Source organism: Pholis gunnellus (assembly GCF_910591455.1).
Source record: "Pholis gunnellus genome assembly, chromosome: 1".
Classification (NCBI taxonomy): domain Eukaryota; kingdom Metazoa; phylum Chordata; class Actinopteri; order Perciformes; family Pholidae; genus Pholis; species Pholis gunnellus.
The window spans coordinates 14,684,345-14,710,361 of NC_136528.1; the positions used below are offsets into that span (position 1 = coordinate 14,684,345).

At 43.7% G+C, this 26,017-nt stretch overlaps 1 protein-coding gene across 1 annotated transcript; it reads left to right on the top strand.

Moving 5' to 3' along the window:
- The first annotated feature begins 847 nt into the window (after window positions 1–847).
- znf710b (zinc finger protein 710b) lies at window positions 848–24,253 on the top strand. Its single transcript, XM_079165143.1, has 5 exons — window positions 848–962; window positions 16,618–18,192; window positions 20,715–20,906; window positions 21,295–21,466; window positions 22,592–24,253. Exons 2-5 carry the CDS (start codon window positions 16,660–16,662, stop codon window positions 22,771–22,773), a joined length of 2,079 nt encoding a protein of 692 aa, XP_079021269.1. The 5' UTR covers window positions 848–962; window positions 16,618–16,659; the 3' UTR covers window positions 22,774–24,253.
- Window positions 24,254–26,017: the final 1,764 nt, after the last annotated feature.

Consider the following 26,017-nt stretch of genomic DNA (forward strand, 5'->3'; position numbering starts at 1 on the left):
ACAAACAGCTGGTCCTCAATACTGTTTACCATTATATTTTAGTGTTAAGGCTTATTCTATGAAAGTGCCCCTCCACTCAAAAATGTGCTTTGCGTATTGTTCATTTGGATGTTTGAGCTTCAGAATGATGTGAGAGCAGAGTTTGACAGCAGAGGACATCTGGGGAGTTTCTCTGTGCTCAGCGTTTGTACACGAGCAGGATTTTGTGACACCAACTGCTTTGGAGGCCACTCATGGTCCAACATGCAATTCACACAAATGTGCCGTGGATACTTGAAGTGCCGGGTCCACATACACCTTTTGCATCTGGATTTATAAATGATTTGTTGTTGTTGTTGAATAAGATTGAATAAGAAGTCTTTATTGAATAGAATTACTATCATTCAAAGCAAAGTATTTTTTACATGTCTTAAAACATGTCTGCAGGGGATCTTAATGGAGTCTAGTCACCATGCCAAATGAAGTCCTGTTGTTAGGGTGCAGAGATAGCGCCACCTGGTGGATTTTGATAAAGCCATACAAAATATGTGTTTTACAGTAAAAAAAATGACTCCTAATTTTGTGTTATTTAAAATAAAAATAAAAATGATGCAATAATAGAATTGTCGGATGGATTACCTAAAAAGTGGGCGTGTTTAAATCAGCCACTTGCGGTGGCATCGGTAGGCTATAATAGTCCATATCAAATGTTGTAAAGCTTGTTTAAAACACAAGTATTCCCCGATAAAGACCACGTAGAGGGGACGTTTGATGGCTGGTGGTGAATTCCACTTAGGGAGCCACATTCCGCCTTTACTTGTGGCGTTGAGGAGGAGCTCAGTTGTTTATTCATTCACGTCAGCCCCTCTCGCCTTCCCTTCCCTCCTTCCTGCTACACACACAACGGGGACCCACCAACTGTTTTTCCACATATCGAAATTAACCACAATCACGCCGCCACCATAAACCGATTTTGGAATCAGGTGAGTTGCGATTTTGATGTTTCTCTTCCTTTTTTTTTTTTTTTTTCTTGACGATGATAGAGGAAACGTTTGCGCCGCCGGAGCGTTGACTTGTCCGGCCCGGCGAGGCGGAGGAGTGCTTCAACCGTAACTTATTAAATTCCCCCCGACCAGGCTAGAACATGTATGCGCGTAATGTCTGGCGATTTTACAGCCTGAGCGTTTCGATCTGGCGTCTCTCGGTGCGTTGTTTGTTATATTGTAACGCTATACCAGAAACAAATTGGTCGATGTAGGTCAGCAACTACAGTCAAAATGTCGTCTTTTCTTTTTTTACTTCCACATTCTCTCTCATGCCACAAACAGATGGCGTCGAGATGGGGGGGGTAGAGAGAATGGGGAAAGAGACGCATAAAGGGAGTAAGGGGGCTACACCAGGCCACGTTAGCCCGGGTCTGCCCATCACTAATCCCGGGCTGCCCTGCACACACACAGCGTAACTAACCCACCTCCTCATGCCAGGACGCGGGCAGGCCGAGATGTCTTGCGTAGGCCTGTCTCGAAACAAAAGTTTTCGCTGTTAAGTTGTCGGGCCTTTTCTTTTAAAAGATACCGCGCGAGTTTCGGTCGGAATAATGGTTTATTTTGCGCAGGCGGGAAGTGAACACAACCCCAATGTGAAGATAAAGCTGCTTCGGTGCTTACAGCGTTCAGTCCGAGAACCACATTTTGGTCACAGCCCAGTGCAGAGGGTAGAGGGGGGGGGGGGGGGGTGTTTGACACCTCAAAGCACCAGAAAGATGCACTGCAGTAGATAACCTGTAACCCGGCATGCGTGCTCCTGTGAGGGAGACAAGCCACCACCAGTTGGCTGACTCCTCACTGGGCTGTCAGAGATCATTGATAGGCCACAGGTATCCTGCACTGCACTAATGAGGGCACTGCATCTCCCACTGGCTGTCAAGGGAAGTGAAGGTGCTATGGCTGTCTGGGTCTGCATATATATATATATATATATATATATATATATATACGTACACTGCTTCGGTGACATTCTGTGTATTTAAGTTCAAGGCCAGAATGGGTGATAACACTGCTGACCTCCCCTCGCATACCTGCCATGCAGTGTCTTGATGGTGCACTGGCTGCATGCAGCAAGGCAGCTGCATACTGTGTGCATACCAGTTGGCAGCCGGAGGGGTGGCAGTCTATAGATGTGCTCCGATGCAGTTCGGTGTCAGTGCACTTCAGTGGCTGGCAGTAATTAAAAAGACGTCCTACCCTTGTGGTCATCTGATTGATGGTCATTTAGATGGAAATATTTGAGTGACTCAGCATGGTTCGACCGGAGTAATCGCCGCCATGCAGATCTTAATTCACGCTGCAGATCTCACTGATTGCAGTTTTTAAAAGTTGACCCATTTCTGCTGTCGGTTGCATCCTGAAATGACACCGTGGCTAAACTGATTTAATCATCTCAGTGCTCGAGGGAGTGAAGGGTGTCAACAATCTTTGTCCAACTCACCCATTCTCTAGTGTTACAGTAACCTTTTGTCAGGAGATCGTATTTCATTGCAGCTCTATGATTGAGCATCCCCAGTCCTTTTTGAGTATGAGTGTTGGTCAAGTGGTGCTGGCCCGGTGTGTTCTCTATGTAGACTCCACCTCCATATGTCTTCTAAAGAGTGCATTTATTTACTTTTACCCTGGATTTGTCAAGCAGCTCCAGTGACTGACCACGTTCTGGAGTTCTCTGCCTCCCTGAATGCCGCTTTGAGCCTCTCTGACTTTCACTGTTTGACGATAACCTCTCCTGTCTGTTTTTGCTCAAAGGCATCTTGCCAAATATTAATTTGCAAACTTGCTGTCTCTCCACTGGCTGCTATATTTGTTGTCTTCGGTGTTAACCTTGTGTTAATGATGTGTCTAATCGGCTCGGCACATAGAAGATCTTGTGATTTTCATGTATTGTGCTCGGTGATGAATGATGCCGGTATGTGGACCAGACTTACTTAATCTGTGGTGTTGAATGTTTGATCGATGATTATAATAGTATTTTTTGATGTTACGTACGATGATCCAATAACTTGAGTAAATAATAGTCTAGTGGGGAAAAAAAATGCCAAGCTCAACAAAAAAGCACCGTTGAGTTCTCAACAATTCAGACTTGTGCTTTTGTTTTTGAATTAATGCCTCCAAGTTTAACAGTATGCTTTTTTTTTTTTGTATTGCTTGGACAGCTTGAATTGTGCGGTGATGAATGAATTTCCCCAAGTTTAAATCGATAATGTGTTATTACACTGCTGCTGCAAGCTGCTACTACACAATCTGTATGCTACCCGGGGGATCATAAGCCACTCGTCCGTGGATCATCAGCGGCAGGTTGGCTGAGTTGAAAGAGGTCCAGCAGAGCCAAACAGAAAGCCCATCAGGACATCCACAATATGCATTGAAAAAACCGAACCAATCATCTTAACTGACAATTAGACACACAAATGAAGAAAAACGAAAATTAGCTGTTCTCTCTCTTTTTTTCCCCCCTCTCCCTCCTTTCTTTGTCAGGATGTGGGGCTAAAGCTGTGGTAAAAGGTTTAGAATAGCTGATGATGGTGTCAGCACATTGCAGCGCTCGGCAGTGCTGCAGGCACGGTTTAAAAAAAAAAAAGAGGCTGATGTTTCTCGAAGCACAAAGGCCTAATGTGTAGGGCCTGTTTGTTACAGCCGTGCTGAACGACCTCCAGAGCGTAAGGCCACTTTGTTTGTTTGCGCTGTATGAGTGTAATGTGTATTGTGTAGTCCTATCGGAAAGCCACAATACTTCAGGTCCTTCTGGGAAAACGATGCCCGCAACATTGAATTGTTCATAAATTACATCAAAATGTTGCTTTGTGTCGTTAAGTTGGCTAACTGCTTACTCTGTATGGCGTCATTAATAATAAATGCAGCTTGCTATTTTCTCGTTGCATAACAGATGAGGGTTGGCTGAAGCTTCGGCATGTTTGAATGTTCGCTAATAACATAACTGCCAGTGCTCATAATCTTAGAACATGTGAAGTAATATAATTGTGATTCAAAGCAAAAACAATCTTGTTCGCTGTTGTCACTTTTGAGAGAGGCAAGTGTTGGTTTTTAGAGACAATGGGCAAAATAGGACCTTGAACTAATCTAGACTCATCTGTGTCACCTGTATTTCACCTAATATCTGTAGCTAATAGTCAGGGATACTGTGTTTTCGGCATGCCAGTAGTCGGTCCACCACTTCGGTTCAGACTGAAATATCTCACAACTATCGATTGCTGTGATATTTGACATTCATTGTCCTCAGTGGATGAACCCTAATATCTTTGGTGATACTCTGATTCTCTCTCCAGTGCCAACAGCGGGTTCAAGTTTTCACTTATTCTGTGGAATATCTCAACATCTATGGGATGGATTGGCATAACATTTAGTGCAGACATTCATGGTCCTCAGAGGATGAGTCACTTTTCCTCAAGTATTGGATGGATTGCCACGAACTTTGGTGCTTTTATTCATAAACTGTAATAACTTTGGTGATCCCTTAAGTTTACATCAAGCGCCATCATCATGCCAAATACTTCAAATACCAAATACCTGCTAAACTGATGTAAAATCAGCTTCAGCTGTACTTTGCAAATGTTGGCCTGCTAATGGCTAGACAAAGATCTTGAACAGTTGTAATCATGTTAGAATACAGCTCAAAGCACTGCACTCTCTGAGCTGCTAGCATGGCTATGTCTCTTAGTCCTGAAATTTAAAAGCTTCAAATTAAGTTGTGTTCATTTTCTGTTAGAATCCAGACAACTGGCAAATAACTGTATCTGTTCGCTGCTGATAAACAAGTGAGGAATTGAAAAATGCCACTATAAATACACCGTTTTAGTGCACAATGTAAAATATTTGTTCTGCTCCATGGAGTGGATGCAGAAGGCGTTTCTAATAGACAACTGCAGTATGTACTGCTTATTAGGTGCGAGTCATGTCTGTCAGCTTGGGTCTCGCTGCTGGTCTGGTTAAATTCTGTCCTTGCCAGCTTTTACTGTGTGAAGTTGTTACTAGTTGTCTGGTGAGTCGGTTTGTTATTCAGTCCTCCCAAATCCTGCCAAATTCTCTGTGTGAAAAAAATTAGCTGCTGAACTTATTTTGCTGAAGTTCAACATAACGTGATATCGTACAAGCTGTTTGATTTCTTCACAGCTCAAATTATTTGTAGTTAAAAATTGGACTTTCCTGTTCTCGAGTGAAAACATGACAGTTTGCTCTTTATCGTTTAAGCCTTTTTCTCTTTCAATCTGATGCATCCTATTTTTTATCCTCTCACCATATCATCTGGGCTCACAATAATGGTAGTGTGTGTAGTAAGCTAACGGTTCAGTCACAAAGGTATAACTTGGGCTGTTTTCATTGTCGAATAATAATCGTATTTCTAATGTCTTGTTTTATCCCCAACTTAAAGTTATTCAGTTTTCTGTCATAAAGCAGTAAAGAAACCAGAAAACATTCACATCAAGGAAGCTGGAATCAGTGTTTTTACTCAAATCGATTAATTATTCATTAAAATAGTAGGTGATTAATATAAAAGTTGACAATTAATCGATGAATCTCTTTAGCGCTATATGTTAGCACATTCAGTGTTAGCCTTCAGCCTTTATGTCTCTGCAAGCCTCTGTTCCCTTAGCTAACTACCACTTTCCTGCATAGTGCAGCGCAGTGGCCTAGTTCATGCCCTCTTGAATGTAATTTTAGCTGTGTGTGTGTGTGTGTGTGTCTGAGTGCATGCATTGTGTGTATCCGTGCACGTGGACGCCTCTCTGTTTTGTCTCCTTCTCTTATCGTCTCTTGTTTCCCGTCCTCTCGTTCCCTCTCCGTCCTCTCACACTGTTTCTGTCTCCGTCAGTGATGAGGCTTTCGTCGTGACACTGTCGGCGTGCAGAACTCGGGCCGGCGACGCTCGGAATAGTTACCCCGGTAGTTGCACCTCTTGTGTGGACGGATGATGTTATTCTCGAGGGAGTCCGAGACAGTACAGCCATTTTACACTGTTGGTTTGATTGACGCCTTCTGTTGCTCTGATAGCGGGTTTACACTGAGGCTGTGAATGGGGTGGGGGGGGGGGATGGAGTAGCCGTACTGAAGAATTACACGATGAAGTCGCTAGTTAAATGTCTGTTGCAGATTAAAATGAATATGGGGCCTTAAGGAATATTCAGGTGGTAAAACTTGAAGAATGAATTACCAGTTTGCACCAGTAACAGTGTGACCATTACATAATCCTCCAGAGAGCGCTGACAAGTTTATTTTTACACTGTAAAATGTCCCATTGAGTGTGTATCTTGGTGACAAAGTGAGGAGAAAAAAAATCTAAGGTATCCATATCAGGTTGTTTTAAATATGTCATGTGTTTATGTTACTGTCGTAAGTAGTTATGTCCTCACAACGTGCATACAAGATGCTGAGAATCAGCCGTACATGTGAGGAAGGAGCTTCCAGCCCAAGAATGGGATGCAGACATTTAATCCAAAAGATGTAGCGAGGTGTAGAATTGTTTAAAATCGAGACTGATGTTAGAGAGATTAAATCTCACTAAACAAACATTCAATGGGTGTAGTGCAGCATTTCCTTTTTAGGCTGCCAGTATGCTTCATCTTGTCGGATGGTCGAACAGCTTCGGAAACTGGATTAAGAGGGATTTTGTCCGACCGTATCTGTAATTTTCCGAAATCCCACTTTCAAATCTACATCACGATGTGTGATTGGCCAGCTGTCCGTGAGTGAGAAAGGGAGCCACGGTTTGAACTTGAAAATTCATGACACAATACACATTTTCAATGTGAACAACCGACTGTCACGCTATAAATATCTTCCCCTCTATATGTTCCCCTGTATGCAACCATATATAGGAGAAAAAGACATGACTGCACCATAAGGTTACAAAGGCAAATGTTGAACAGGGAACATTTTAATCTCCATTTCAACAAATGTCTGCCCTGCTGAAGAGCCCTTGAGCAAGACCCTGAATCTCCACCTCGTCTGTGGGGGTGCTGTTGTGTAGCTGATCTCCAAAGAACAAGTGAAATGAGAATTTCCCCTCCAGGGATCCATATTATACCAGAACATTAATCCTGTTGTTTAAAGGGCGTTATTGTTCTTTGTATGTCCTATTTTGTATTTTCACATGTATCCCGGGGGGGATCATCATGCTGTAACCACATGTGCATTAAAACTCAATCTGTAAGAGAAAAAGCGGTTGGGGATTAAAAAAAGCAATAGAAGAGTGATGGGGATGTACTGGAAGTTAAAAAGGAAGGGATGAAAAAGGGGTTAGTGAATTTTTAACATAAGTATGAAACATGGTGGGAATACATTTAGTCTGGGACTGACATTTAAATGCTGCTAGGTTAGTTTGGATCGATGTCCTCGTAAACACCATACAAACCCAGACTCAACTCTTCTAATATTTGATATCTACATGAAAAATTACAAATCAAACAGTGTTTGAATGTGTAGCTCATAAGTCATGTCGCCATTTTTCACTCACATTTAAGGAGAGCAAAGATGAGACGGCAAACACATCATGTGTTTGGGACTTTATTCCCAAAGGACAGCTCTTCATAAATATGTTATACTGTGTACTGGCCTCAAGCACTGCAAATAGGCTCCCGTAAATCTGTCATTCACACCTGCTGTAAGACTTGATGGCATATTCATAGACTGCAGTTTAATGTTTGATTTAAGATCAAATCTGAAATTCAAGGCCGAAACCTCATCAGCATTTAATTGTTGAGAAGAAATGAGAAGAAGAGTGGCACAAGTACGGGAGCACTTCCAACTCTCTGCCCTTATACTTAAGACTTCATTGTATTTATTTAATCCAGGGGAATCTCTAGAAACGAGTGAGAGGCTTATGTGTCACTGAACTGCAGTTTGACTCATGGCCGGTGGTGCTGGACCCTCGACAGTTTGAAATGGCTTCGTCTGTGCTGCAGTCGAGGAGGAGGTGTCCTCCCTCCACAGTGCTGATTAGTGTCAGATCCAGCCTGTTGTTATTTCTATTGTTTCTTTGGGTTTGCATTGGGTTCAAATACTTTAAATACCGTGTTTCTGGTTTGAAGGGCTTTCGGACCAGAAGTCATTCATTTTAGAGGAGCAACATTTTGTAGGATATAAAGATGGCTGACAAGTTAAAGGAAAACACGAGAACCTCCTGAACAGTCAGTTGCTCTCAAACACGACGGGCCAAAATCTCCTATAGGTGTTCAACTAGCTTGAGATCAGGTTATATGCATATGATACACACACGCACACACACTAGGGCTGTCCTCAACCAAATTGATAATAATTAACTTTTAATCTTGTGTTTAGAGATGTGCTCATATATATATACGTTTCTTAAAACTAAGTCATTCAGCTTTGGACAAAACGACTAATCTTAGTCGACTGAGACCAAAACCACAGATTAGTCGAGCAGCCGACTGAGAGCAGCAGCCGACAGTAAACCGTTGAGCGACCCGTCGAGCCCTGCATGACATTGTTATCGTCCTCTACTAATTTATTCAGGTTTTTTCCTTTTAATCTGTCTCTTGTATGAACTTTATTATCAGGGTTCACTTATTTATGAATTTTCATTTCAACCCAGTATAATGTGAGTGCGTCAAAGTGCAGAACTTTGAATTCTCTCATGCCCCACAACTGTTAATGGTGGCGAGCACTAGAGTCCAATATTTAATTACAAGTCTTTACTATTACTATAAATAGTACATGAGTACACTGTAGCTACATCTCTGTGGCAACCACTTCTATTAACCTGCTTTATTATGACTATAAACAATGCTATACCTTCTGAAGCAGAGTACGCTTCACATATGTTTTCATGTTATTTGTGTGTGTGTGAAAAGTGACCTTTTAACATGTAACCACAAGGGCAAAAACAAGTTCAAACTTTGTTCCTTTTTAATTGGACAAAATGTCAAATTACAGTAAATTTACCTTTGTTGGGTAAAAGTAGTTTTTAAATGTGTAATAATATAAAAAAAACATTTGCAATAAACTGCAAAATGGTTTCAGTATTATTATAAAAATAAAAAACAAGCACTCACGTTCGTCCTTGTAAGCGTAAACGTTGAGGTGTACCGAGCGTCTGTGCAAAATATACGGAAGCCGTAAAAAGCTGAGCAACTCTAGCGGCCAGCACCTGGACCACCTGGACCCCTTGGAGCCCCTGGAGCCCCGCCCATTTTCATACTTAGTGCAAACCTGAACCATCGCTGGACAAACCTGCTTGCTAGCTTTAGCTGTACTGGGCCTACCGTGTATTTGTGCCAGCGGCGTCTCGCCTGCTCGCTGCTCTTCATGGGATGGCTCGGCGCAACTGCCATAGATTTAGCCGGAGACGTATCAGTGCTGTTACAGGATCATAATGGTTATGTTGTTTTTTTGTGCTCTAGCATCCAAACGAATGTATTTCAAACATATTTCTGCTGATCACAATGACAACAACAACTTTGTCCGACACTATTTCCAAGGATGTCGTTATCTCTGATCTCCATCGCAAATACACATCCATAAATGTGTTTGAATCTTATAAGAACCATAGATCATCTTACCTGACAATCATCAGTTTTTTAAGTTTTCTGTAGTACCAACATAACCCAGTGATGGTTGTCTGTTCATACATGAGTACTTATGCAAACATGAACTGCTAATAGCTAATAATGGGCAAAATGTAAACAAATGTAGACAACAAAGACTTACTTTGTAGCCCACAATGCACTGCACTGAATCCATAGCGACTTACAAGAGGTGATGGAGGTGTTGGGAGGACACAGTAGTCTTGATTTATATATCACGATATGCTTGTTGTCCGCCACTGTTTGGCATTTCAGCAGTTGAGGAGAATAAAATGTTTCCTTTTAGGAAGGACCACATCACGACACACCTGAGCTGTTTTCACCCTACAATGATTAACATGGGTGATTACATCTGATGCTGGTTCATTGTAATGTTACTGGTCGGGTGTTTGTGTTACATAGAGAGGACTTGTAAAAACCAACACAACCCTTCTTCTTCTTCTTCTTCTTCTTCTTTTGCTGCAGCCATGTTTGTGAAACCACAAAATGGGTTTTGTGCTCTCTTTCTCTCTTTCTCCCTTGCTCACTCCCTCATTTTTCTTTCTGCTCGCTCTTTCTGTTTTTCTCTCTTCAGCTCTCTTCCCCTCCCCCTCCCTCTCTGTTCATCTATCCTCCTCTCACCCTCTTTCATTCTCCCTCCCTCCCTCCCTCCCTCCCTCCTTCCTTCTCTCTCTCTCTCTCTCTCTCTCTCTCTCTCTCTCTCTCTCTCTCTCTCTCTCTCTCTCTCTCTCTCTCTCTCTCTCTCTCTCTCTCTCTCTCTCTCTCTCTCTCTCTCTCATTTTATTCCTCTCTTGCTCTCGGCTTCCATCACGCTTTACCCCTCTCTCTCTCTCTCTCTCTCTCTCTCACCCTCTCTCTCTCTTCCTCTCTCACGTTGCACACTGCCCCTCCCTCCCTCTCTCTGTCTTGCTCTCACGTTGCTCCCTGCCCCATCTCTCTCTCTCTCTCTCTCTCTCTCTCTCTCTCCCTTGCTTGCTCTCCCTCTCTCCTTTTTTCTCTCTTTTCTACCTCTCTCTCTTTCTCTTGCTTCTCTTGCTCTCCCTCTACATCCTCCCCTCCCCCACTGCTGCCTCTCATTTTCTCTCTCTCCTTTCCTCTCTCACTCCACCATTTCACTCACTCGCTCACTCACTCACTCACTCACTCCCCCTCCCCTCCCTGTTCTCTTTATCTCCTCCCCTCCCTCCCCCTTCAATCCCTCTTTCATTCCATGCAATCATCTGTTCTCTCTCTCTGCTTCCTCTATTACGCCCCCATTTTGTCCTCTGCCGTTTCCCTTTCTCTCTCTTTCCTCCATGTTCTCTCTATCCTGTTGTTTACCACACTCCCCCATGACATTTATGTCGCAAACTTTATTAAAAAAATGTTTTCTGTTACAGAAAAAACAAACACGTCAGGGGTAGAAACCGTTAGAATTCTACAATAAAATCTGTATTTTGACTAAAAGTTTCTCTCCCCATCACGAAATATTTGTTTCTTATTTAACCCGTCCATCTGTGATGCTATTTACTCTCCTCTGTTATTCGTGTTAACTCAAACACAACCGTAACAATCGGCCCCAACACAGCGGTGGCTTCGGTTGGTCTCTGTTCAACAAGTGGCTAACTTTCCGGCCTACAAAACAACCACAAATGACCGTAATCGTCCTTGCGGGACCGTAAACTAGACGGACCAGGTGACTGCCTCACCGCTCAGGTGAACAGAGACGATGGCCTCGTAAACCAGAGCTGGAAGTTTGCTGAGGTTTTACTGCAGGTACAAAAGTGTTGTAGGCCAACCCTGGAGATTAGCATCGGACTGGTTCCCTCGACAAAACGCCGATGGGAAACACAAGTTTATGATACTTGCAAGTTTTGTTCAGCAAGATGATCTTCACAGGTGAACACCACTTTTATCATTGTTTAAAGCGCGAATGCAATCGGCATAAGTAAGTCACTGTGATGACGTTTAGTAGTCTCATTTAGCCACTTGTTAGCAAACGCCTGTTTAACGACACGATAACAGCTTTTAACATTCATGAGTGGTGTGTTAACTGACGTATTTTGTACCGTAGGACAACACTTTGAAACCTCTTAAACTTGAGTAAACCACAGACCTTATTTCAGTCATCTAACTAGACGAGGGAACTGAAAGTGCTAAAATGCTAACTCCTCTCCAGGTTGTAGGACTCATTCCTGCAGCGCTCTGCGGAGTTGCAAGAGGAGAGGAGAGTTATTCAAAGTCCCATTCATGTTTCCCAAAGACAACGTTACATGTTATGTAGTTCTTTGATAGAAAGTCACAGGCCCGAGTACATAAAAACACGGGGCAAGAAGTTAACTACAACCCCCAAGGTGCATTTTGGCGAGAAACACCCACATCACAGAGCTTACGGTTATTCTTTACAATCTACTGTTTCAGTCAGTTCTCTTTTTGTTTCAGTGTATTTATTTTCTATGTCACTCACAACATTGAGCTCAAATCCGAGCAGACGCTGGCTGCTCGCTTTTGGTGGGTGACTGTTTTCAATACATTTCAGTCGGTACCGAAATGTATTGAGCACAGTTTCTGCCCTTGCTGTTGGGAGTGGTACTGTTTACTTGTTATTACAAAATCAAGTCCACGGTGAAGTCTTCTAATATCTTGTTTTGTTCTACCAAACGTTTGAAAAGCCAAACAAATTGACAGTATGATGATGCAAAGTAGGGGAAAGCAGCAAATCCTCACATTTCAGAAGCTGGAACCAGTGAATGTTTGCCATTTTGCTCGATAAATCAACAATTGATTGTTTTTTAATAGCCATGGCAAGATGCCTTATGACTTTGAATCAGAAGTTCTAGACATAATGTGGCGCGAACATGGATCCTGCAAAGACGGCGATGGCCAAACTGTCTTCAGCCAGCTCTGTGTGGACCATGTCGGGTTGTGTCCCACCTCAGTGCCTTTTTTAATCCCGATGGATCCAGAGGGAGTCTGGATACAGCCGAGACAGACAGCAGTTTACAGCTGCCATCAGAATGCATCTCGAGCAGCTACGTTTAGTCAGGTTTCACTTCCCTCTCCCATTTGATTTTATCCGTGGGAAACTGTGACTGCTGCGAAACAGAAATAAAATGAGCTTCACTCTAGAGCTAGAAGATGGAAAACCTTTTGCAACAGTAAAGCAAAACGATAAAACCTTTAAGATATGATTGGGAGTTTAAAGCTGAACAATGCAACAGACCAATTTTAAAAAAGCATTATGAGTTTAATTTCCTCACTTTACAGACTAAATGCTGCTCGTCTGGGTTGTGATTGGCCGGAGGTGGGTTGGTGCTAGCAGCATAACCCCAGAGGAAGTTAACTATTTGTGTAAAGTTTTATTTTGAGATGATATAAAAAACACTACTAGTGTAGTCCACCTTAACAAAGCACAAACAACGTGAATGCTGGAGGGTTTCTAAATTATTAGAAACATAATGCTGATTATATTCTCGAGTAATCAAATACACATTTAGTTTATGAAATGTCAGAATATTATGGAATGCTTTGGAATCATTCATCCAAGAATTGAACAATCATTCGATCAACAGATGGTTTTAGCTCTAATTGTAATTAAGCAAACCTAATTGATGTTTTTTTTTTTACATTTAAAGCAGGAATCATATACACATGAGACTCTCAGGATCTACTTCTTATTCCTTCTAAATGAAATGTAAATGATTGTCAGTCGTGTCAATTCGCTCGTGTCGGTTCTTCTTTAACTCCCAGTGTCAAAAGTGTTTCACTGTATCTCCCATGATAGCCATTTCAAATCATAGCTTGAGAAGGAGCAATGCTAAAAGAGACATTAGCTGTCTAGCGCATTTTAAACACGGCTGTTCTTCACATGGCAATTAAAAACCGAGAGCTCAGACTGTGTTGACTGTAGTTGTGATGTGGGAGGATGCACGATTGTCACAAATGAATGTTGTAGAGGGAACACACCTTCAACATACACTGCAAAATGCATACAAGGCATCTTAAATGTACTTTGTGTATGTAACGTACTGTTACTCCTTTCTTTGGAGGAAGTGCTGGTCGGGCTCCTGATTCCCGTTTTCTCATTTGCCTCCATAGTTTGCCCTCTTGTGTTCTGTCTCCGTTTCATGATTCAGGATGTGCATGAGCTTTGACTGTCATGACCCTCTCGGGCCACCGTTGGCACCGTCTCACAGCTCCGCGGCTGTCTCGTCTCTCCACGCTCCCCTAATTTTCACGCGAGAAAAAAGATGAAAGTTCTTCTTCACACTCGAACTTTGGACAGGTTGGTGTCAATCAATGGCCCAATTTGTGTGTGTGTGTGTGATTGATTCGAGGAGAGAGGGATACATTGGCCTGTTTGCTGCATCATTAAAAGAAGCATAGTATCTTTTTATTCTCTCCCTTTTACTCTCATTTTATCCTTTTCTCTCCCTCCATCTATCTTCCATTTTATTCTTTTACCGCATTCTGCTCCACTCTTCCCATCCCCCTCTGTCTCTTTCTCTCTCTCTCTTTCTCTCTCTCTTTCTGTCTCTCCCCTCCAGCCCTCCCCGTTCTTTTCCTTCTCTCTCTCTCTCTCTCTCTCTCTCTCTCTCTCTCTCTCTCTCTCTCTCTCTCTCTCTCTCTCTCTCTCTCTCTCTCTCTCTCTCCTCCCCCCCCCTCTTCCCCTCTCCCTACATCACATACTTGCATCCAAGTCTGCACAAAACAATCTTCCAACACTTTTTTCGTACTCATAAACCTTACTTGATAAATGAGAGAGTGATAGAGAGAGAGATAGAGAGAGATACACAGAAAAGGACTGCAATAGATGGAGCTACAGGAATAAGCAGATAAAGAAAGGGAGACGGACAGGGATAGGCAGAAACAAAGACAGAGAATGACAGACGGAGATGGAAGAAAGGAGGGAGAGTGAGGCAGGAGGCAGCCTGGTGGATCCATAATTTCAGACTGATATGATGTTGATTTTATTTTGTTGGTGTGTGTCTTGTGACTTTGAGGTGACTTAGCCCATTTATCATCAGACTATCGAGGAGCCAGTGATATATGAGCCGTGCATTTTTTTATTTGTTTGTTTGTTTTTTAAACCCACCGGCCTCACGCTGATTTGTTGGACGAATGTTTGTTTGTGTCTGGTCTGCGTTTGTGATGGTGTGACCAGAGTCACTATCAAAACTGTGTTGGAAGAAGAGGGGTGGAGGCAGGCGATATTAGCCCCGCCTCCCCTCGTCCCTCACGTATAAAAAGGAAGGGAACGTAGCCTGTTCTCACTCAACACACTCGCACTGAAGAATGAGATCCTTAAAGCACCTGAAACCTCACAGCAAGAGGAGCGTGGTGAGTTCATTGGCTCTCCCTCGTAGCATGTTAAGTGGTAGTTTAGTGAGGTGGTGGGCAACATGGCTTGATCCCACTCGCAGCTGAAAGACAGGTAGAGAGCTGCCTTCAGGGGTGCTTTTTGGTTCTTGGTAGGTTTTCTTTGTTTTTAAAGTTGCCTTTTGCAGATTTCTTCGTCTCTCACTAATTAAGACTTGTGTCTGGCGTTAACTCCGTTCGCCCTCTTTTGAGCTCTTTTCAACTCTTCTTCGTTCCTCCTTTTCTCTCGCTCGCTCTGTTTCCACTTCACAATTTTCTTTATCTTTCATTCTGTCCGGCTTTCATTTTGTCATTTTCTTTCTCCTTCTGTCTCCTGGTTGCTCACTGCATCTCCCTCCCTCCCTCTCTCTGTCTCCCTCCCTCCCTCTCTCCCTCCCTCCCTCTCTCTGTCTCCCTCCCTCCCTCTCTCCCTCCCTCCCTCTCTCTCTCCCTCCCTCCCTCCCTCTGTCTCCACATATCTTTCTCTTTCTTCCTCTTGCTCTCTTTTGACTGCTGCCTTACACTCACCCTCTCACTCTTTCACTCAGCTCTCCCCCCTCCCACTCCTGTCTATCTGTCTGTCTGTCTGTCTCTCTCTCTCTGTGTCAGCCTTCCTCCTCCTCTCCTCCCCACCCCTCTTCTTCTTATCTCTCCTTCACTCTCCCTCTACCTTTCATTTTCTCTTTTCTCTCCCTCTCCCCCCTCCCCTCCACTAGACTCTTGCCTGCTCTACTCTCTCTCTCTCTCTCTCTCTCTCTCTCTCTCTCTCTCTCTCTCTCTCTCTCCCTACTTCCCTCCCTCTCTCTCTGTCTCTGCTTTTTCCTCTTTTGCCCCCTATATTCTCTCTCTGCTCTGTTTTTGTCTCCTCTACTGCTTTTCCATTCTTTTAAGAAATGTCTTAATCTTGCTCAGTTTTGTCTTCCTCTTTCTCCCCCTCTTGTACTTGAATGTGTGTTTGTGTGTATGATCAGTAGGCCATCTTATCCCTCATAACACACACAAGCACACAAGCCATACATGGTTAGCCCGCTGGATTAGGATGGTGTCTTTCATAGCTCCCGTGTCCCAGTCACCAGATCTAAAGGTTTGCCTTTGGACAGCCTTGATTCAGGTTGACTTCTTGTCCCAGAAACATTGATTTGTGATGAGGCTAGTCTCTGTAGCAGGAAATGTTTTTATGTGTGTATCCTTCATAGGGATGCTATAAAGGGCTCCTTAAAATATGAATACCTGTTTATCTCTGTCTCTTTCTCCTCCTATCTCTCTCGACAACCGGCTCATGTGTCAATAAAAGACACTTTTTATCTGAGGACAGTGTGCTGTAGTTTGGCTCTTGCTAAATGATTGTCATTGCCTTTCTGCCTTTAGTTTAGAATAGAGACCATTTGTTTTGTAGCCCGAGTTTCCCGTATTGACAAACGCATGCTGTTTCAACTCCTCTTGAGCAAACCATGTTGTGTTCTCAATTGTGAAACAACAAACAGACCTTTACCTAAACTGAAGACGATGAGAGAGGAAAAGTCCTGAGTTCCACTTATCCCCCCCCCCCCCCCCCCCCCCAATATCGCAGAGTAGAGTGAGTCGTAACAAACTCACTTTGCTGACTATATCTCTTTAGTCAGACGTGGTGTATATTTGATGATTGCTTCCTTGCAATGCTGATGTCTGTGTCTGTGTGTCTCTTTCTGTTCCAGGAGGAGGCGAGCCGGCGCCTGGGTAGATGTGAGCCCAAGGTAATGGCCAGGCTGGTGGACATAGGCACACAGACAGATCCAGTAGTCGTGCTGTCCCTGGCCCAGGCTGCCGTGCTAGGTCTCATCTCCCAGAATGAAGTGTTCGGCGCTACCATTGCACCCAACGGCTTCTACACCGGCGAACCCAAAGAGTCCCCCGCACCACAAGTAGAGGGAGTCGACTACGAGTACGCAGACCAGCTTATCGGAGCCAACGGAGATTACCTAGGAGACAACTTGGGCGAAGACGGACAGATGCAACCCAGCTGCAGTCAGAGGAGGTGGCAGCAGGGGCCCCCTCACCATCCGGACACAAAAATGGTCGGCCCCGATCGTCACAGCCTTCAGGGCGGTGACGTGTCCTCATCCCACGTGAAAGGGGAAGTGGTGAACTCTGGGATGTCCTCCTGTGTCCACATGCTTAACAATTTGGCTCCCAGAGGTGGTTTAGTGCAAGTGGATCCAGCCACCCTCAGAAGCGCCAGCAAGAACTGTACAGAGTGTGAGCGGGAAGCCTCCAGCCAGCCGCAAGCCAACACACACGTTCACCCTCCTCCTCCCCCCCAGGTCGGTCACAGAGGAGGGGAGCAGGGCCACCGGGGACTGCAAGGCCAGCGCCCCATGGGGGGCCACGGTCGAGGTGGCAGAGAGGCGGAAGAAGAGGTAGAACACCAGGGGAACAACATGATGAAGCCCACACAGCAGGAGGAAGCCATCAGCAGCTACTTCCAGACCAGCGAAGTGGGCAGCTATGATTCGGCGGAAATGGGCATGGCGAGCGAGTACGAGGACAGCAGCCAGAACATGATGTGGACCGACGGGAGCGCGGGAGCGCCGCACCAGCAGCCTCCGCACCCCCAGCCTCCCCGCCGGCACGGCGGCCGCCGAGTGGACCGGCTGGATATCAACATCCAGATCGATGAATCTTACTGTGTGGATGTGGGAGACGGTCTGAAGCGCTGGAAGTGCCGCATGTGTGACAAATCGTACACCTCCAAGTACAACCTGGTCACGCACATCCTGGGCCACAACGGCATCAAACCGCACGCCTGTCCGCACTGCGGGAAACTCTTCAAGCAGCCCAGTCATCTCCAAACCCACCTGCTGACCCACCAAGGCACGCGGCCCCACAAGTGCACCGTCTGCAAGAAGGGCTTCACCCAGACCAGCCACCTGAAGCGGCACATGCTCCAGCACACCGACGTGAAGCCCTACAGCTGCCGCTTCTGCCGCCGCGGCTTCGCCTATCCCAGCGAGCTGCGAGCCCACGAGGTGAAGCACGAGCGCGGGCGTTGCCACGTCTGCTCGCAGTGCGGCATGGAGTTCCCCACCTACGCGCACCTGAAACGCCACCAGACCAGCCACCAGGGGCCACACACCTTCCAGTGCACCGAGTGCAACAAGTCGTTCGCCTACCGCAGCCAGCTCCAGAACCACCTGCTGAAGCACCAGAGCCCGAGGCCTTACACCTGCTCCCAGTGCGGCCTGGAGTTTGTGCAGCTCCACCACCTGCGTCAGCACTCGCTCACTCATAAGGTACGGACACTTCCACCCCGGACTTCCTGAATGCTCTAGTTACAAACACGCTATAGATATTACCTGCATGAATTAGACCGTTAAGGATTTTTCTTTTGTCACGTAAAAGAAAATGAGAGTAGAGAGCAAAAGCAAATGCTGTCGGATCAGCAGAGGTGCGGTAGCCTCCCTCTGCTGATCTGATCTTCTGTCCTTCACCCACTGAGATCTGTGTGAAGTAGACGGGTAAGAGCACTTACCCTGGCAGGCATCCATACTCTGGACTCTTACTGTCCTTTTGTGTCTTCGTCTGACTTTTGTCGTGACTAAAACTTCTTTGGCATTTCTGAGGTCAGAATAGAAGCAAGTAAAAACAGCAAAATGTTTTATTTTTAGACTGGAAAAGGCTATGCACGGTATATGACCGTTTTATGCATGCGGTCACCCTGCGTACAGTTAATCAGCCATTCCCTAGAACAAGCTCCAGGATGTGTGTTCTCGGGGGAATTGAGTTTTCCAGCTTTAAAAAAATGATTATTCATGTTCACAACAAAAAAAGAGGACAGATCTGTTGCAGGATAATTCTCCTATAAGCTGTGAAAAGAAATCCCTCTCACTTAAAAATATGTTTTAATCAAGGAAATGAGAATAGATACGTCTGTCACACAGATTTGATTCTGAACATCCACAATACGGAGCCATGGAGTCCTCGTAGTCTTCATCTGAAAGAAATGTCTGTAATTGCTCAGTGCCCCCTGACTACTCTCTCTCACACACACACACACACACACACACACACACACACACACACGGGTGAGGAAGAGAGAGATGAAAACACAATAGATTAGATATTACCACAGGACCGTCCTCTCCTCTATTCTCCCTCAGTTTGAGGCCTTGATTATTAGTTGTCGTTCTAAAATACGCCACACGTGAGATCTTGACATTTCCCTGTTTGCAAATTGCCAGACTTTTACTTCGAGTTGAAATGCTGAATTCCTGAGGATTTACCTAAATTTGATTACTTCCAGGGGAACAATAACCCTAAGCCACACTCCTCATGTAAATGAGAGAGCAGTCGAATGTTCTCTGTTGTATTTCAGCCTGCTGTCTGTTCACTGCTCCCCCTGGTGGACGACCGCAGCACGACACACATTTGTTGTGCAGACAGTGACAGTCAGACAGATTTGTCTGCTTTTACAAACGCAGTCTCTCGACCCACTGGGGACCTTTTAATACATATTAGTTCTTCTCAATAAACCAGGAATCAGCTATTCAGGCCGACATAGACTGCGGAGTGAAGTGCGTAATGCAGCAGCACATTCATTTAGACAAGCCTCAAGGCCTTGGATGTTGTGAATTGTCTGCTCTTGTGACCTGCTTCTCGATGACTACACATTTCCTGTCGCATGTGGTTGAGGATATTACTGGAACAGAAGAAAGACGGGCGGCAAGGGATTTTTTTTTTTTCCTGTACTGTTGTAATCTCTTTTGGTACACCCAAAATGGCTGCTGCGGATTTTGATATGGTCAAACTGATGGGCAACATCTCGCAGGCAGGATGTGAATATCGTCACGTTACCAAACTGACGTCCCAGACAAACGCTTGCTTTGCCATCACAGCCCTCTGTTACACCTCTCCTGTTGTTCTGTGGATGACATTAGATATTAAGTCACAATAGCACAAATTAGTTGTGAAAGTTTGACACTGCGGGCTCCCCAACATTAAATTAAATATACCCAAGTTAGATAGATGAGTGTCACTGTTCCAGGGATATAGGCATGTTGATGGGGCCATATTGGTGACACAATAGGGTTCATGGATTTTGTCACTCCTATCATTCTTATACTTCTATGAAGGATAACCATCTCTCACTGTTTTGGAACTACAGCTCCCATAATGCTGTGGGGGATGTAAAAAGGAAGTTTAACGCCATGAATTCAGTGAGTGAACTACGTTAGCCTACATTTGTTTACATTTTGGCATCATTAGACATTTGCTGAATTAGCAGTTCTTCTTTGCAAAATGCTCATGGGTGTACAGAAGATTGATAATGAAGAAAACTTAAAAGCTGGAGTTGTGATGAGCATACGTTTATGATCTACAAGCGGATTAATGAACATCAGAGACGGAGATATTTTTGGAAAGCGTTAAGCTGCACTGAATCTGAAAATAAGTTTCATGTCTGTGTGTTCAGATTTGACTTATGACCCTTATTGTGGCACTCTGCTGCTAAGGGTTTTAAAGTACCTTAAGTTAATTGACTCCATGAGCTGTGTGCGGAGATTGTTGATGAGCCAAATCAGCAGCCAAACTACAGTAAATAGCATCCCGTTGTTCTCAGATATCACCAGAATGCACTTCTCCCTTTCACCTACTTTGCCTCAGCTTCCTCCTTTCAAACCCTCTCGCAGCTCCCGCTCACAGTTCCAAATGCTTTAAAGTTAATCCACTTCAGTCTCAATATCACAGGGGAAAGAAATGCAGTGCACGTCGCTATATTTGCACGATTGACCCGTTCCTTCTGTTTGGACTCCGGCAGGGAATGAAAGGCCACAAGTGTGACGTGTGCTCGCGGGAGTTCACCCTGTCTGCCAACCTGAAGAGGCACATGCTCATCCATAACAGCGTCCGACCCTTCCAGTGTCACGTCTGCTTCAAGAGCTTCATCCAGAAACAGACCCTCAAGACCCACATGATCGTCCACCTGCCCGTGAAGCCATTCAAATGCAAGGTGAGTATTTGAACTTGATTCGCTTTATTCATAAAGAAATAATATTCTGGGTGATAGCAGCAAGTGGAAGACTTTTTTTTTCTAATTAATTTCAGTGTGAAATGAGATGTGATGATGCATTTGAAGTTCAATTTAATGTAACAGGATTATGTGAGGAGGAGAACGTTTTCTCAGGGATAATACGCTTTGATATCAGCGGGTTTGCTTCAATGAAATTCAAATTCTTACCGTGGAAGAAAAGCCCACTAAGCTTTGAGGCAACTGTCGTCAGGCAGGATGTTTTTCATCACTAACTGCCATCTACGAGTAGCTACCTAGACGCATAGCTTTTAAATTAGATTCTTAACTGTGTTCATCAATGTCAATATATATATTTTTTTCCCCCCAGGTATGTGGCAAGTCTTTCAACAGAATGTACAACCTGCTGGGCCACATGCATCTCCATGCTGGCAGTAAGCCCTTCAAGTGTCCTTACTGCACCAGTAAGTTCAACCTGAAGGGAAACCTCAGCAGGCACATGAAGGTGAAGCATGGCATGGAAGTCTCACCAGAAGGACAAGGTGAGGCCCGCTGCACATGTCGTCACACATTTTCTTTCACTGGTTATTCATCCAGTGAAGGTTGATCGTATAGCATGTGCTCCTCTTCAATCCACAATCCTCGCCAGTGACCCTCTGAATATACACCCGCTACCTGCTACCGGCCTGGTCTGAGCTGTAGAACGTATACACACACGCCCACAAATATAAGTAATTAACATCGTTTGTGATAAATGTTCTGCTTCGATAGTAACAGAATATTTAATATCCTTGGACCCCGTCATGCGCATTATTTTCCCCGATATGCAAGAAGACTAAACTTCACAGATGAATCCCAGTTGTAATTTTTCAGGATCCATTTTCTTGCTTTGTCTACGGGCAACAATAGTACCAAAGGCTCTTTTGTTGTTGTGTTGTGTGGTCCACATCAGGATGTAATATGTTTGCGATTACTACGACATTAAGTCTTGCAGGAATGTGTTAAAGGCCTTAAGAAACTATTTTCTCAATCAGCTTCTCGTATGTGCGATTGCGATCCGAACATGGTCGCACAACTTTCTGCCAAGCATGAGAGATTTCTGTATTTCTTTATGTTTTCTTTATGATCATCTCACTAGTTTTGAGGTGGACGAAAAGGTGATGTATCAACTTTTCAATCAGAATCTGATGACAGTTTTGGGATTGCCTGCTTACGGTGCCAGGCCACTGTCAATCAAATCTGAGCAATTCTCACCCGCGCAGTTCTGATGAAGCAGGTTAGCTGAGTTTTTAAGTGTTAGACTAAGTTTCTATGACTAAGAATGACATGATATTATTTCTTTCTTTTTAAATCACACATATCTAATGGTAAAGAGAATGGCTTAGGATGTGAGATAACATTTAAGTTGATGAGGGAAGAGACATATTTAAAAGACAAAGGTTTTTGTTTTGTAGCACAATCGTGAAATTAATAATTCCTTAATGTTTTTCATTCAATGCAAGAACCCATAGCTTTTAACAGTACAGTAATAGAACAATGTGTAACCCTAATAAACAATGTTGTCCCAGGAGGTTCTTCAGCATGGTGACACTGATTGTACTTGGTGTAAGGAAAGGTAGCTTTGGAAATGCACTTTTATAATGCTTTTGTTTTTTGTTTTTTTCCAGAAGTTCTTCCAGAAATGGATAACCAGGGGGAGTATGAAGGACAGAACTTCAGCTTTACATCACAAGACAATATGGACAATGGTGGCTCCCAAAACCTCACTAAACTCACTACGGCAAACATGGACGACATGGAGGAGTATTACAATTTCGGGAAGGATACAAGCAGCTACACAACACCTTGAGTGGTGACGAACCGGAGAACATGCTTCGGGGTTTGTTTTTTTTTGAAGGCAGAAGGAAATTACAGAGTTGTTGTCAAAGCTTTGGGAGACACTGGGGACGGGGTTTTCTTTTTTGGTTTGGCCTCCTTCCAGAAGAGCCAGAACTGAACCGCCTCTGATGGGAGGCCAGGAAGGAGACGCACTTCAACGGAGACGTTTCTGTTGCTGATCGCAGAGACACGGAAGCTGTTGACGCTGGTCTGGAGCTCCTTTTTTTTGGGGGATTATTACGCTAAGCGACTCAAAGACTCTCGCCGGCGGACAGTCGAATCTGTATGTTGTGTGTATGTGTCAGTTATTTGAAAAAAGAAAAAGAAAAAAAAGTTGCAGAGCCATCAGTTACATTTGATGTGATAGAAATCTGTTTACCATTTTGCCATTTTTGTCATTCACAACCAATGTATGCTCTTATATTTTTGTCTGAAAGTGCCAGCTAGATACTTTTGCAACTAAGCTTCCACCGTGTCAGCTATTTACTCACTGTATATCGAACCTTTGATACATAGTCACAACATATTCACAGGTTTGAATGCTCTTACTAAACGGTTCCTAATTGTAGTTACCCATTCCTTCCCGGCCCCCTCAGTTCAAACAGGTCGCTCTTTAAATGCGTGTGTGCTTTTTGCACAGGTCGTTGTAGCTTTTATCTTACCGGGGCACTTTACTACCAAAGTTGCGACTGTCCCATGTCAGCTGATACCAGAAAAAAACAATGTTGGCGACATGTGAAGCCCCGCCACTGTACAAATGATTCGGTTCTGCAACAGACAGTGTGTTTACCCACCGTTTTTTAGCATAACATTAATAATCTATCCCGTGTAGTGAATAGACTGCTCAAAGTTTTCGAATTACCGAGTGAACAATACAAAGCACTTTTTTTACTGAGACCTGTCATTTTTCTGTGAAGACTGTCTTCAGTACCTTCCAAACCCTCATTAATGGCAATATTATTAAACAGATTTTGCGTTCTCAGCTTCCTTGATATGGATATTTCACAGTTGTCAGTTTAAATGCGAAGTGAAGAATGAGCAGTTTGTATGGAGAATCAGCAGTATGGTTTTTTTTGTTGTTGTGTGTAGTTTCAGCACTCTTTAATTCCGGGCTGTTTTCACTTCACTTTCAATTCAGAAAGATATTTCCCCACTCAATGGGGAACAAAGCACTGAGAGTGGATATCTAATCCAATCTGTAGATTTAAAAGAAAAGGTCCAGATTACATGTTGTATGATTGAATTGAAAGTGGACTGACACTAGTTCTGTTATTCATAATTCTGTTTTGGGGAAGACAGTCAGCTCCCCCTGTCCTGCCATGCAGGTCAGCCTTGATATGCACATTAAACCAGAGGAACGGTCTGCAGTACTAGTTCTTCTTTGAGATGAGGAATATCAAACGGAGACCTCATGGAAATTGACCATGAATTATTTAATAAAGGTTCTCTAGTTTAAATGATGGAGACTGGTGTTTTAATCTGTCACTGTTTGGGGGGGGATGGGATCCTCAGAGTTGGGTATTTTTAGCCATGCTAGCAGCTCTAGGGATGGTCCAGGCAGAAATATCTCAACAACTATTGAATGAATTGTCATAACATTTAGTACAGTCACTCATTGTCCCCGTGGATGTATCCTACTGACTTTCACGATCCTCTGACTTCCTGTAGCTCCACCATGAGGCTCACATTAGTGGTTTTAAGTGATACCTCTCCACAACTATTGGATGGATTGCCCAAACATTTGGTTCACACATTGATGTTCCTCTTCAGGATGAATGATCCCTTTAGCGATCCCCTGACTTTCCCTCTCGAGCCATTATCAGTAAATAAAAATACAATTCGTCCAATAATTTTGTTTATGATTGAACACTTACAAAACTAATGACTAACAAAGAGTACCCGCAGAAGAAAATGAGGGATTTTAACTACGTAGCAAGACGGCCAGTGACATCAACTAATACATTCATATGAATGTGATCCCTCTTTTGCATCCTGTGGATATTTGACAGCTGTGTCTGGTTCAAACGTTGCTAATACAATTAAAGGGAGCATTGATTCCACTGTGTAGGTACTCTTACTGCAATTGTATAGATTTTAGTATCCAGCACCCATCCCACTGAGGTTTAGTGGACGTGTACACGACTTCTCTAACTTTTAAAACTAACAGCCTCTGCTGATGCTGTCTTTTGTGCTAATTAGCAAATGTTAGCCGGCTAACATGCTAAACATCAACATGTTAGCATATACAGAATATAAATAAACAAGGCAGATCACACATTTGATTTATTTATTAACTGTAAATAAATCCCTTAATATTAACTGGTAATCACTCTTAATTTATGTTATGCAGTCAGCTGGCAGGAGGTTAGTGTCTTGCCTTCGTACATGTTGCCTGTTGTGGGAACTGAGATCTAACTTTTGGGTTTTGTCTGTGGTCTCTGAAGCCTCAGTCAACTCCAGTGCAGACCCACCCTCTGTAAAATGCATTGGTTCTAAACTGTTTCACGGATGCTTTGCATTTTGCAGCAATTATACTTCTATAGGAAAGCATTTCCCAGGACGGGATTGAACAATTTGCTCAGATATAACTCTTTTATGGCTGCAGATCATATTAAGTGGGAGGTTCTTTAGCACTTCATAGTTGCAATGGAATGTTCCACCAGGAGGAAATTAAAATAGAAGCGAAAAAGAGCTAATCTAAATGGTAATTTTTTTGATAGACACCTTGACTATTTTCTTTGACATTTTAGTGACTGAGAGGAAGAGACAAGCATATTCCCTGGTCAGTGGTTCAGTTATAAAGTTAACTTCTGTCAAGATGTTTGAGTACTAAATGCCGTAGATCGAGAATGAACGGCAAGAATAACACAATATCAAACTAACCGTTCTGTCAGTGTTTGTCCTTTGACTAGATGACCAGCCAGGCCTGATGACATCCGATTCACATTTACCTCCTGAAGGTATGTCTTGCTTAAGTCTACTTGATTGTTATCTGGGATAACAGTGAAAACCAGGTAACCTAGATTAACAGATGCACAGTTTGAAGGTAAATTCAGGTGATTGACAATTTACCTGACACAATCTGAATTGTCCTACTGCAGCAAGCCTCAGCTGTTCTGCACCCATCAATAACTGACTAATTAAATTGGTGAGTAGATATGAATAATTGTGCATTTTCTGCGCCTATGTTCAGGTTAACAGCACCGAACAGTGTT

What these genes read in the sequence shown, in the direction of transcription:
- znf710b (XM_079165143.1), top strand. Translation starts at nt 16,660, where the DNA reads ATGGCCAGGCTGGTGGACATAGGCACACAGACAGATCCAGTAGTCGTG. An exon ending in TGAAGCCATTCAAATGCAAG is followed by an intron (nt 20,907 to 21,294) that starts GTGAGTATTTGA and finishes TTTTCCCCCCAG; the next exon opens with GTATGTGGCAAGTCTTTCAA. An exon ending in AGTCTCACCAGAAGGACAAG is followed by an intron (nt 21,467 to 22,591) that starts GTGAGGCCCGCT and finishes GTTTTTTTCCAG; the next exon opens with AAGTTCTTCCAGAAATGGAT.